Genomic DNA, 14,091 nt, shown 5'->3' with positions numbered 1-14,091 from the left:
ATGTCTTCCCTCAAAAAAAAAAAAAAGTGGTGATGTCCAGTGCAGACTACAACAGCCCTTCTACTAGCCACTGTTCACGCTAGTAACGCTCAATAGAGCAGCGGGCACCACGCACGCGATCCCAGGGAGAAGAATCACACGATCACCGAGCAAGTAAAGAACCAAAAACTTTCGCAGATCGAACCAAGATGACGATGTCTTCCTTTTTTTCTTTGTCGAGTTTCCTAGTAGAGTTTTGTCATTGCAACCATCCAGTGATGAAGCCAAAAAAAAATTTAGAAAGGACTGAACAAAAGAATAGAGGTTTTTTTATCTTTCTTAACCTTAGCTCCTCCTACCTAACACATATATACATAAAATTTTAAGACAGGACTTAGAAAAATTTCACGTACTCAGGATGGGTAGGGGGGCTGGCCCCCTAGCCCCACGGCTGGCTACGTCCCTGCAACCATCAATAACAAGTCAAGGAACTAGAGGCTAAAGCTAGTTAATCCGCTGCTGGAACTGGAAATGAATGTACTGATCGAGCATGCAGCGGGAGGACGATGACGAATGATGACGACCTCAGCTCATTCCTGGCCGTCGTTTCTGTTTCATGGGTTAGCGCCGGCGACGGCGAGGCTGGCCCAGATCTGCTCGAACACCTCCACGATGAGGTCGTGGTGCTCGGCGGCGTTGAGCGCGAGGTAGCAGGCCAGGAGGTCCTCCAGGTCGGCGGCGTCGCGGATGCCCTTCTCCGCGATCATCTCCTCCATCGACTCGCGGAAGTCCCGCCTCGGGTCCGCCGACGACTTCACCACCGCGAAGCTCTCCGCGAGAGGGTCCGGCGGTGCTGGCGTCGTCGCTGTCTTCCGTGGCGACGCCCCCGGGGTTGTTGTCGGCTTGCTGATGCTCTTCCTGCTGGACCTGGTGGTGGACGCCAGGCGCGGGCTGTTGACGCGCGTCCTGAGGCGGCGCCCCACGGACACGGACGGCCGCCTTGGGTGGGACTTACTCCCCTGCTCCGAAGCAGAGCTGGAGCCTGCTGGCGTCGTGTCGGCGACGTCGACGACGTGCCTCTCCTTCAGCTCGTACCGGACCACCTCCCTCATCGCCGGTCTGGTCACGATCGGGGGGAGCACCCGCTCGGCGTCGGCGGTGCCCCCAGAGCAGAGGTCGATGACGATGTCCGTTTCTGACGCGATCATCTTGCAGCTCACGCTGTAAGGCGCAATCACCGCCGGCCTACGGACCTCGTCGACGTCGTCGTCCTCGTCGCTGCCGTCGCGCCCGACGTACATGTCCCTCCGCCGGCTCTGGTGAGCGTCCTGCGCCCCGCCCAGAACCTCCAGCCCGCGCCCAACCCTGACGGCGCCCACCCTGTGCCGCCTCCTGGAGCAGCTCGGCGGCGACTGCTGCTGGTGCTGGGGGAGGAGCTGTCGGTGCCGGTCTTCCGTGGCAGCGTCCCTTGGCTCCGGAGCCGGGAGCTCCCGGTCCCGGGTGGGGTAATAGTACGACGTCCTGTGCGGGAGCGCCACGGACCCGCGCCTCGGGGACGCAGGCCTCGTGGCGGACCTTGCCCCCCTCTGCGGCGGCGGCGACGACGACGGCAGCATTGCTGCGCTCGCGGCTCCGCCGCCGCCAACGGCAGAAGGGTGACCCCGCGGGCGGCGCATGTCGCGGAGCTTGTAGAACCAGGAGTTGGGCACCATGTCGGCGAGCCGGAACCTACGGCGGCCCATGGCCCCGCCGCGCTGGCGAAGAAGAATCTCTGCGCCGTACGAGGAGAGGTGGTGTGGTGTCCGGGGACCAGATCAGTGACGAGAGTACCGGCATAAGTAGCGCGGGGCAGCGCGCGAGCGGGTGTGAGAAGCGTGGGACGTGTGGTTCTTTTTGGTCCTTTTTTTTGTTTTCGACGAGAAGAATAGCACGCCAAGGACGTCTACAAACTTAATGGCTACGAATATTGTTGATACAAGCTAGGGAGGAAAATAAATATGCAGCTACAAGTAACTGTACTAGAGCAATAGCAACTGACGTGATAGTTTTGTGGCTCTGACGAAATTGCATATTTTCATTACATTAAATTTTCTTTTCCCTAGAGCTGCCTAAACATGGGTTTCTAATTTTTTAGTTGAATCTGATCTGATTTCTTTAATAAGTATGGATGCGATTAATTAATGACTATTTTATATGGTAGAGAAAAGTTTGTCACAGCTAAGTGGTTTGTAAAATATAAAGGAAAAATACGAGGATGATGTGGTTTTAGAAAACTATGGCATCAAAAAACTATAGCTTTATATAGGCCAAAAACATGCAAAGGCGTGGTTATAGGAAAGAAGCTTCGAGTGGAGTTTCTAACGGGGGCTTTTGGTTGCTAGCCACACATCTTGTCACCATGTCACACTTAGGTGCTGTTTGTTTCGGCGCAGGCAACGGCTACGTAAATCGGGCCTGAAACCAGCGCCAGCCGTTACAAGGCTGACTCCGGGAACGGAGCGAATAGCGCTGCGAGAGGAGGGTGGTGTATCCATTCATGCCGGCATCTATTTACAGGCCGGTCCGTCCAAACGGCAATCAACGCAATCCATTCACACTATGAAGCGGTGACGGGCTCAAATCGTGCAACCAAACAACCAGTCAGACAAGTTTGACCAACTTTGAGGTTTGGTTACCACCACAGTGTGGCAGCGGCAGGATTTCCTTCCCTTAAATTAGGTCCCACATGTCAATGACTCAAAAAACTATGATAAGATTCTAACACAACTTCTCTGATGGTATTAACTTTTAGCACATATTTCCTCCGTCCCAAAAAGAATGACGCCATGGGATGCATGCTGATCAAACTTTTTTAGGTTTAACTAACTTTATAGAAAATATTATCAACATTTGCATCACTACATAAATATATTAAGAAAATATATTCAACGATTCATCTATTGATACTAATTATGCATTATAAATATTAATATTATTTTATATGTAATTGTCTAAAGTTAAAAATGTTTGACTTCTCGGAAAATAAGAATGACATTCTTTGCCAGATGGAGTAGCTCATAATAAAATAGCCCGGACAATCTCATATGATCTTGGAGTATGTGCAAAAGACTAGTTCTTGGATCAAGAGATAGTTTTCTCTCTCTTTTATTAAAATATAAAATAATATGTTTAGAGCTAGCTCGTAATAAGTCACCATTAGAGGTGTCCTTTGACTTACAAAGGTGTGGTAAATATTTTGTGCACTTATCCTTAGGCAACCGTGGCAAATTTTTATAGCAAACAGTGACAATTCGTGGCTAGAAACTAATCATAAAACACAAAAAGACTACGACTTTGACAATATCATGGTTTAAAAAAAACTAAAATGTATATTTGTATCAAACACATGGTAGGAAAAAAACTACAGTATAGTTTTCAATACTTCAAAAATTCAACTACACAACCTCCAGCAGTAAAGGAAGATTCAAAAGCAACTGTGGATGCTTGCATGACCAACACATCATGGACAAGTCTGGAAAGCATATGATATTCATCTCTCTGAGTTTTCCACCATGCCAAAACATCAAATGTATGCTAACTGGCCTTTAAAGGCTTTAATGTTGGTTTTGCTAGGTATTTACCTATTCATTTTGATTCATCCATATCAAGGCCACTGGATTCATTGTCATATAGAAACTATCATGTTCTTCATCTATGTAGTCCTAAACTAGTTTGCAGCTAATACGGCCATATATGGTCTACGCTTTGAAGATGAAGGAGCAGTAGTAGCATATAATTGATACATATTCTTAATCACAATATTAAACTTGTCAACTTCAACTTGATATGAATTTCTATACAACTGTCTCAAGTAATGTTCAATATTTTTTTCTCTCGTACCTAGGATCGAGAACATTTGCAACGAGTGCAACATTAGACTTATTCCAATACTTATTAGACTTTGATCATAACATTGGCCATTTTACTAATAGTGGGATCATTACTACGACACCAATCATTGAGCACTGAGCATAAGTTTAATCTCACAAAAGCCACTAAAACTAGATTTACTATTAGATAGGAAGCAGTACCAGATAATAACTCAGTAAGCTCATAAAACTTTCAAAAGAATGGGAGCAAAGTTTGTGCATTCTCATGGTCCTCAGGTGAAGGATAAATGTGCTCATACATGTTGTGCTCATATGACTTGAGCCTCTCAAAAGCTAGCTTATAATACACGACATCCCTTAGCATAAGAAATGTCGAATTCCACCTAGTGGAATATCTAGTGAGAGGCCAGAGTTGGTGTCCAAACCACACTCACTGGCACACATTATAAACTCCTCCCACTATATGGTAGAGCCCTTCACAACTACTACAAAAGCTCTAATGTTTTTTTTATTGCAGACCAGTCACACACATACCATCTCTAGCAACAAGGTTAAGAATGTGATTGACGCATCTCACATGAAAAACTTGCCCATCACAAACTAAAGGACTATGCTTCTTCAGCTCTGCAATCACATCCCTTACAACAACCTCACATTGTCCAAAGTAAGAGAACGGATTTTCTTCTCAACATACCATTTTAAGAGATATGCGGTGAAGGTATCAATAGCTTCTCACTAGTATGTCGTCCTTCAACATGGATGAAATTGACTACTGCTTCTTCTGAATATTCCACTCATTATCAATCGGGTGTACAATGACACACATATAGCTCTAGGTCTAATTAAATATCCACAAGTCCATTATGGCAATGAAATGACAATTAGTGGTCATGCAATTTTCATACATGTGATCCTTCTCTCGCATACAAATATCCATTATTTCTTTCCTCATTACGATCAGGACTTTAGCATATAATAATGTGTATGCAAGGATTTGATCCAGTCTTGAAATAACTCGTGCTCAACCATATTGAATGGATACTCTTGCACGATCATTGCCATTTAAAACTCCATGTGCTCTTCTGATTATACTTAAAAGGCTTGACAACAGAGACGCCAGATCGATCATAACTTTTAGTTTTCAGTTGTTGCTGGCCTTTAACAATACTGTGATATTTCCTTAAGTGACCCTATAGGTTTGTCATTCCATATTTGCTCTCACATCTAACTTTTCTAGTTCTGTTTTTACACCCAAATTTGCACTTTGCCCAGTGATACTGCTCTTGCTTGCCATTTAGCTCCACTTCACCCAGTACTTATCAAAGTAGCTAGTCCCAAACTTCTTATGTACACTTATTTTGCCTCTTCAAATCAAGATATGGCTCTCCATTACTCAAACATTCAAAATTAATGCTTCATCAGCATATGTACCTTGTCTCACTCTCACTAGTGCCATCACTAGGAATTACCTCCTCCGTGCAAAGTCTTCTAACGTTGTAGGTGTTGCAGATGATGCGGACACACAAGACTGACTATCGGTTGAAAATAAGGAAAACTAATTTGATTAATTCTTCTTTTGTTTGGTACTTTCCATAAATGATCATGGTAGAACAACAACGATATTGAAGTAAATAATTTCTTGGGCAATGGCAACAACAAAGAGGGGTTACGTTTAGGCAACCTACCTTCACTTGCATTGGTGATGGCTCCACCAATGGGCACTGGAATGAGACAAGATGGTGGTGGCCCCATTAAATAGCGTGGGTTGGGCATATTGATCTCCAGCCAGTGCCATGAATATTGTTGATCCGTGACATGATATGTTGGCCTCTAGGGTGTGTGAATGGAGGAGAAGGAGGGATTGTTGTGTTGCCTATGAGTGGCAAACAAGCTTCGGTGGAGGGAAGCGGCCGCTGCCTATGGCCCATAGAGGCGCACCCTCAACCCATAGAGGTGTAGCATGATAGGTTGATCAAGTGTGTTGTGCAGGGAAACTGTGGCAGAACCGCCTAATCTAATGCCCTCCCAAGAGTACTTGTCTTCCATTAGACACTAAGTACTCAAGAGAGTGCACTAAATCATGATGTTCCATCGAGCACACCTTAAGGGAGAACTAAAAAATCGACATTTTTCCATCAGGATCATAAATGAGAGAATAAAGCTTACAACATTCTTAACCATTTCTTACATCACTTTATTACAACATTAGAGTACTTAAACAAGTTGAATGCAATATCGAAATTAAAATAGTTTTACATGTAAAAGAGTTTATACATTTTAGATTTACATTTTTATCTTGCAGTGGAGAACAACATATGATCAGAATTACAATGAAAATAAAGATTAATGTTGAATCATAAAACTTTTCTTCTAAAAACTTTTAGTGAGGGTTATAAATAAACACTACGGTCATAGCATGGAAGGAATCATCTCTGAGCCCATCAGGAGGTTTCCACACACAAAAGTCATCTACCATCCATCGATCACCTGCAACAGGGGAAATAAAACCCTGAGTACTCGATTGTACTCGGCAAGACTTACCCGTCAGGAGAAAAATAAAAGACTCTAAGGATATGCAAGGCTTATTTGGCTTGTGAGCTATTGCATCTGCGGAAGCATTACTAAACATGTGTCCTTATATTAAATTTTATTAGCAGTCATCATTAGTTCATTAACTATCCATTCTATATAAGCACATATGCTACTTTCAAGCAGGTGCTAAGCAATCAGAACCATTTTATCACCTTTCAAGTTCCAGTTCTTACTATGGTGCCAGATCATAGCCAAGTCGGTACTGTCTCACAGAAACGACGATTCATGAATTAATATATCCTAGCTGGGTACCCTGAAACACATGCCCCCATTTGTAACCTAGGAACAAACGAGACCAACCCATTTCACTCCTGTCGAGGGGTCCAGGTCCCCGTCCAAACTTAGACTCTAAGCCCCCACACTTGAGACCCAGTCTTAGCATGGTGCTTAGACCTCCACCTTTCCCCGTCTCCAATCAGTCGGTCCAGAAAGAGCTGGAACCCACGACAAGAGCGCAACGAGCCTTCCTGCTCCCATAAGCAAGTATGTGCTCAGGATAATAAGTCTATGACCTAACTACCATCCACAGCAACGGATAGTCCTCAATCGACACAGGCGGAACAAGTGCAATCCGAGCCTCACTCGAATGCCTAACCAATTCCAGATCTAAAGTACCATTCCACCTGGTCTCCAATTACCCTTCATATATATTACATGTGATAGTAATATAATAACAACAATAATATCTTTCCTATCTCTCGCGAGTGACAGGTAATCACTCGACTTCTACCGGATCCATTAGCATAGCAATCTACACGATCCTGACATACTAGTAGGACTCATAGGATAATATATATATATATATATATATGCAAGTGGTTTCATTCAACTCCTTAAAACTTAATGCACAAGCATAAAATAAAGTGCAGAATAATAGGGGTTATGCACCGGGGCTTGTCTGGGTAAGATATAACCAAAAGTTAGCATTCCATCATGGCAACGCGATCACCAAGGCACCATCTTTTCTGCTACTCCATATGACTCCAGAATCCGTCGTTGTCCCTATTATATATGTGGATGCAACGCAGATGCATAATTAATCAACGACAACCGTTACTCTTAAAAATACCATTACACCTCATAAGCTAACGACCTAGCTCTAACGACTAACGTACTAGGCTACATATCCACGTTGTCGAGTAAGGCGTCGTTTCTTGTAAAATGTTCTAGTTTTACAATCTCAGGGTGTTTTGGTATTTTATCGATTAAACATATATATATTTGAACTGGAACTCATTTAGCTACCTTTGCGAACTGATTATTGTGGTGCTGCAAAAATTACCGTGAGCACTGAAGGGACGGTGATGCCTAAGAGGGGGGGGGGGTGAATTAGGCAACTCAAAATTCTAACTCTAAACTATGGCCTCTTTTTCTAACCTTAGCAAAACCTATGCAAAAGATAAACTATATAAATGTGCAACTACGGTTTTGCTAGTATGTTGCTATCTCTACCGTAAAAGGAGTAATTCAATCAATGTAAATGCGAAAGCTAAAGAGAAAGGTAGAGATATGCAAACTCCCATCGACGACTCCGGTATTTTCACCGAGGTATCGAGAAGCACGCAAGCTTCCCCCTAGTCCTCGTTGGAGCCCCTCGCAAGGAATCCCTCACACGGGCCAAGCTCCCAGTCGGGTAACTCCGTGGATAGCCTTGGGCCTTCCCCACGCGCAAGTGGGTCTCCGACGTGCCTCTCGACAAGCCTCTCCCGAATGCTCCCCGCCGTCTTCACTATCAAGCTTCCAGTCGAAACGCGCGGGCCTTGTTCCCTCCAGTACACGATGGCGGCCACACCACAAACACGGTTGGTGTGATCTCGTAAGACTTCAAGCCCCTCCGATGTACAACAATGGTGCGCGCAAGCACCGAGTGGTAAGAGGTACGCAAACCTCACTAAACACTAGGCCTAAACCTAGAGCAAGCGCATGAGCGATGGTCTAATCAACCTAAGCACTTCGCAAAGCACCTACGCTAATCACCTAATGAATCACTAAGCTCTATGCAAGTGGAGATCACTAAAATGGTGTATTAACACCCTTGGTATGTTTCCTCAGCTCCACACCCCACAAATGGCCGGTTGGGGGTTGTATTTATAAGCCCCACTGAGAAAGTAGTCATTGGGGATGAAGTCTCGCTTTTCTGCTACTGACCGGACACTGAACTCGTCCTGACCGGACATGTCCGGTCGCCCCGACCGTTGAAGCCGTGAACACTTGATCGGACGCTGCCAGGGTCCGGTCACCTGCCACCGGACGCGTCCGGTCATAGTTTCGCCGCTCTAGAACCTCTCTGTACTTGATCGGACGCTGCTGCCCTACGTCCGGTCGGTTGCCGCCAGCGTCCGATCCAGTGTCCGGTCGCTACTGATGATGCCAGTCTGCCAAGCCTCCGGTCCAGCGTCCAATCGCTTCTTCCAGCGTCCGGTCCAGCGTCCGGTCGCCTCTACGAGCTTGTTTCTTCACGATCTTGCATACGTCTTGGTTTCTATCTTCGTGCTTGGACTTTGCTTGATATCTTGAGTGTTCTCTTGTGCTCCTAAGGTCTTGGTTATGGTGTTGATCATCGGATCATCACGTCGCCTTTGTCCAAGTCACGTCTTGCACCCTATTGAACTACAAAATAATCACTTGCAAATTCATTAGTCCAATTTGGTTGTGTTGGTCATCAAACACCAAAATCCAAAGTAAATGGGCCAAGGGTCCATTTTCCTTACAATCTCCCCCTTTTTGGTGATTGATGACAACACGACCAAAGCAAGCAAATAATAGAATTTTAAAATTTAAAACTACCTACTTGTTAGGATGCAATGCAGGGGGCAAGATTATATGATGCTAAAAGATACTACTTGTAAGACTATATAGAAACTTATCTTGCCCTTGCAAATGTCCCCATGTGGTATTATGGATTTAAACCTTGCTTCCTACAAGTTTTCCTATTACTTAGGCTAATCCATAATCCACTATCCTCCCTTTCTCGGACCATTACTACAAATTAATGCTTGCTTTTGGTCCTCTAAATTCTCCTCCTTTGGAATCAAACACCAAAAAGGAAGACATTAGTAGCACAAGGGAGGGTCAAACTTTGTGATCCTTTGTGTGTAGAGTGAAATAGATCACAAAATTTGAATCTCATATTATAGAGACAAAGCTCCCCCTAAATATATGCATATATATGATAGAAGGCAAAGCATATGCATAATAGGCAAATTTTTGCTCACGGGAATTTAATCTATATAAAGCATGGAGAAAGCATATAGGTATCAAAATAAAATCAACATGATGATATCGGTTTAGAAATACCATATGTGGAAACCAATTTGATTTCTACCACTTGCAATCGGTGGTGGATATTTGAAGTATGATGCTTGACTCCGAGGACTCCATTTTTCTTACAGTGAGACTACTACACACATGATAGGCTTGAAAAGGTGTTAGTCTCAAAGCATCCAACTTGTAGAGTAACCTCCCCCTAAATTTGTGCACATAAGTATGGAATACTTGTAAGAATCATGCACATTGATTTTAGAATCAAAATACAACTTGAAAGATGACATCACATGAATGTGAGAGTCATTTTCGAAGATGATATTCGGGAGAGATTATCTACAATTTGGACTTTGGCACATATTAGATGAATAATTGTAAGACAAGCTATGTGTCATGCTCCTAAACAATTTTAAAACCATATAGGTTTGCTCCAAGGGTTAAGAATGAAACCGAGCAAGCCTACCATAAGATATACCTAGTGTATGCATGACAAAAGATATAAGCATGCAAATGCAAACCTAGACATGAAAAGTAGCTAGATGTTTAAAGATACCAATTTGTAAAAACAATTACTTAAAGGAAGCACCAATTGAAAGTAAAGACATCTAGTTATCTAACATGGGAAGGGGAACTTGGGTCCATAGTATTCACTAACCCACTTGGCAATGAATTTGTCCATCATGATGCACCCCATGAAATGCACCCATACTTTGTCAAGTCTCCAAATTCTCCGAAGTCATTTGGACTTCTCACTTCCCTTTTGGGATCTAAACCTTCTTGGTGCTCCTCATGTTGAAAATAATCTCCTTTGGCACCCAAAAGCGTTTGACCCCATTGTTGGCTTGCTTGTTCACCTTGATGACCACCACTTTGTCATTTTTCTTCTTCTTCAAGAGATAAGGTGTGGAGACCTTCTTATCCACCTTGTTGGTGTAGGTGTTGGAGAGCTTGCTTGTTTGCTTCTTCTCTTTCTTCTTTGCTCCTCCCTCATTCTTCACCTTGCACTCATAGGACTTGTGACCTTCCTTGTGGCACACATAACAAACTACGGTTTGTCCTTTATCAAGCTTCTTCACTCCCTTGATGGTATTATCTTGATGAAGTTGGGTTTGCTTTGCCTTGCCTTTCACTTGAGTCAAGTCCTTGGTGAGGCGAGCTACTTCTTGCTTGAGTTGCTTATTCTCCTTTGCAACCTCTTGTGTGCATGTATCTACAACAACTTTCTCAACACAAACTTGGTTGCACAAAGGTGAGTCTAAACATAAATCATTACAAGAAGTAGAGGCATCCTTTTTAGACATGTTAAAGATAGAACTTTTCTTTTTAGATGTCTTGGTGGGGGTTGTACTAACGGCTTCAAGATTAACAACTTTATTAGTTAGCTCATCACAATGTTTGTACATGGTTTTCATTTTTGCAAGCAAACTTTTATAAGCATCTTGTGAGCTAGCTAACTTTTCTTTTAATTTTTTATTTTTCTTTACAAGTTGCTCATCATTGATTGTGCATTCATTTATTGTTGCACTAGCCTTAAGTTGCTCAATTTTAGTAGATAGTTCAACATTGAGATTAGCAAAGTTCTCATATTGTTCAAGCAAAGTTTTGTATGCTTCTTGTGAACTATCTAGCTTTTCTTTTAAACTTTTGAGCTTCTTTTGTTGACTAGTGCAAACTTTAGCATAATTAAGATTTTGTTGCACAATTTCATCATAAGAGGGCATATCATCATCACTATCACTCTCACTAGAGGATGAGCTTTCGTTACCTCGTGCCATAAGGCACTCACGAGAAGAGCTTGATGATGAGTGCTTGCGGCCTCGCCTCTTGTGATGGTGTTCTTCTTCACTTGAAGAATCATCCCATGATCTTATTAATGTGGATGTGAGGGCTTGGTTCTTGCATGCCTTCTTCTTTGTCTTGGGTGTGGGCTTGTTTGGACAAACTTCCACAAAGTGCCCCAACTCGCTGCATCCATAGCATCCTCTCTTTCTTTACTCATTTCTTTGATTGGTGAAAATGAGATCTTGAATTTAGATGGGCACACCCTTGACATTGAGCCTTTGGATCATCTTCTCCACCTTGTTGATTAATTTGATTGATTCTTCATCAAGGTCGAAGGTGGAGGAGGAAGATTGATCATCATCACTTGAATCTTCATCATCATCATCGTCATTCTCATCTTCTTCTTCATCTTCACTTGAGGAGCTTGAGCTTGAGCTTGTCTCAACTTGCTTCCTTTTCATCTTCTTTTTCTCGCTACATGCGAGAGCTTTGCCTTTGCTTGATGAAGAAGCTTTTTCTTTACCCATCTTACGTGACATTTCAAATGCCACTAACTTGCCAATAACTATGCCTGGGGTCATGGTGCTCAAGTCCTCCATGTTGTGAAGGATAGTGATGATGCTTGCATATTTCTTTTGTGGTAGCACGGAGATGATCTTCCTCACGATGTCCGCATCATCCAGCTTTATTAATCCTATTGAATGGAGCTCATTGATAATTAGATTCAAACGAGAATATATATCACGAACAAGCTCATCATCATTCATTGTAAAGGAATCATAATTTTGTTTAGCTAGACAATGTTTTTGCTCACGGACATTACTTGTGCCGTCATGGAGCTCTTGGAGTTTTAACCAAATTTTATGTGCCGTATTTAAAGTAAATACTTGGTTAAACACATCCATGCAAAATGATTCAAACAAGCAATTCTTAGCTCTAGCATTGAAGTGCATTTCTTTTTCATCACTCTTTGTGGGTTTTTCGGGATTCTTGATGGGTTTCATCCCATCATGAGTGACTCTCCATACACCCAAATCAACCACCTCAAGGTGGCAAGCCATTCTAGCCTTATAATAAGGGAAGTTAGTGCCATCAAAGTGTGGAGGCGTAGAGGTATCCATCCCAGCCACTCTAAATAGCGTTGGCTCAATGGTGGTTAAGCCAAAGGTCTAAATTAAGCCAACCGGCTCTGATACCAATTGAAGGGACCGTGACGCCTAAGAGGGGGGGGGGTGAATTAGGCAACTCAAAATTCTAACTCTAAACTATGGCCTCTTTTTCTAACCTTAGCAAAACCTATGCAAAAGATAAACTATATAAATGTGCAACTACGGTTTTGCTAGTGTGTTGCTATCTCTACCGCAAAAGGAGTAATTCAATCAATGTAAATGCGGAAGCTAAAGAGCAAGGTAGAGATATGCAAACTCCCGTCGACGACTCCGGTATTTTTACCGAGGTATCGAGAAGTACGCAAGCTTCCCCCTAGTCCTCGTTGGAGCCCCTTGCAAGGAATCCCTCGCAAGGGCCAAGCTCCTGGTCGGGTAACTCCGTGGATAGCCTCGGGCCTTCCCCACGCGCAAGTGGGTCTCCGACGTGCCTCTTGGCAAGCCTCTCCCGGATGCTTCCCGCCGTCTTCACAGTCAAGCTTCCGACCGAAACGCCGCGGGCCTTGTTCCCTCTGGTACACGATGACGGCCACACCACAAACGCGGTTGGTGTGATCTCGCAAGACTTTAAGCCCCTCCGATGTACAACAATGGTGCGCGCAAGAACCGAGTGGTAAGAGGCAAGCAAACCTCACTAAACACTAGGCCTAAACCTAGAGCAAGCACATGAGCGATGGTCTAATCAACCTAAGCACTTCGCAAAGCACCTACGCTAATCACCTAATGAATCACTAAGCTCTATGCAAGTGGAGATCACTAAAATGGTGTATTAACACCCTTAGTATGTTTTCTCAGCTCCACACCCCACAAATGGCCGGTTGGGGGTTGTATTTATAAGCCTCACTGAGAAAGTAGCCGTTGGGGACGAAGTCCGACTTTTCTGCTACTGACCGGACGCTGAACTCGTCCTGACCGGACGCATCCGGTCGTCCCAACCGTTGAAGCCATGAACACTTGATCGAACGCTGCCAGCGTCTGGTCACCTGCCACCGGACGCGTCTGGTCGTAGTTTCGCCGCTCTGGAACCTCTCTGTACTTGATCGGACGCTACTGCCCAGCGTCCGGTCGGTTGCCACCAGCGTCCGGTCCAGTGTCTGGTCACTGTTGATGACGCCAGTCTGCCGAGCCTCTGGTCCAGCGTCCGGTCCAGCGTCCGGTCGCCTCTATGAGCTCGTTTCTTCATGATCTTGCGTACGGCTTGGTTCCTATCTTCATGCTTGGACTTTGCTTGATATCTTGAGTCTTCTCTTATGCTCCTAAGGTCTTGGTTATGGTGTTGATCATCGGATCATCACGTCGCCTTTGTCCAAGTCACGTCTTGCACCCTATTGAATTACAAAATAATCACTTGCAAATTCATTAGTCCAATTTGGTTGTGTTGGTCATCAAACACCAAAATCCAAAGTAAATGGGCCAATGGTCCATTTTCCTTACAAGCA

At 44.1% G+C, this 14,091-nt stretch overlaps 1 protein-coding gene across 1 annotated transcript; it reads right to left on the bottom strand.

Moving 5' to 3' along the window:
• Positions 1 to 322: 322 nt before the first annotated feature.
• LOC136514461 (transcription repressor OFP1-like) lies at positions 323 to 1,756 on the bottom strand. Its single transcript, XM_066508412.1, has one exon. It carries the CDS (start codon positions 1,719 to 1,721, stop codon positions 594 to 596), a length of 1,128 nt encoding a protein of 375 aa, XP_066364509.1. The 5' UTR covers positions 1,722 to 1,756; the 3' UTR covers positions 323 to 593.
• Between the last annotated feature and the right edge of the window lie 12,335 nt (positions 1,757 to 14,091).

The sequence above is a fragment of the Miscanthus floridulus genome, chromosome 16 (genome assembly GCF_019320115.1).
Source record: "Miscanthus floridulus cultivar M001 chromosome 16, ASM1932011v1, whole genome shotgun sequence".
In the NCBI taxonomy this organism is placed as follows: Eukaryota; Viridiplantae; Streptophyta; class Magnoliopsida; order Poales; family Poaceae; genus Miscanthus; species Miscanthus floridulus.
The sequence above is the reverse complement of the archived record's forward strand: the minus strand, read 5'-3'. Positions and strand labels throughout refer to the sequence as shown.

What these genes read in the sequence shown, in the direction of transcription:
- LOC136514461 (XM_066508412.1), bottom strand. Translation starts at nt 1,721, where the DNA reads ATGGGCCGCCGTAGGTTCCGGCTCGCCGACATGGTGCCCAACTCCTGG.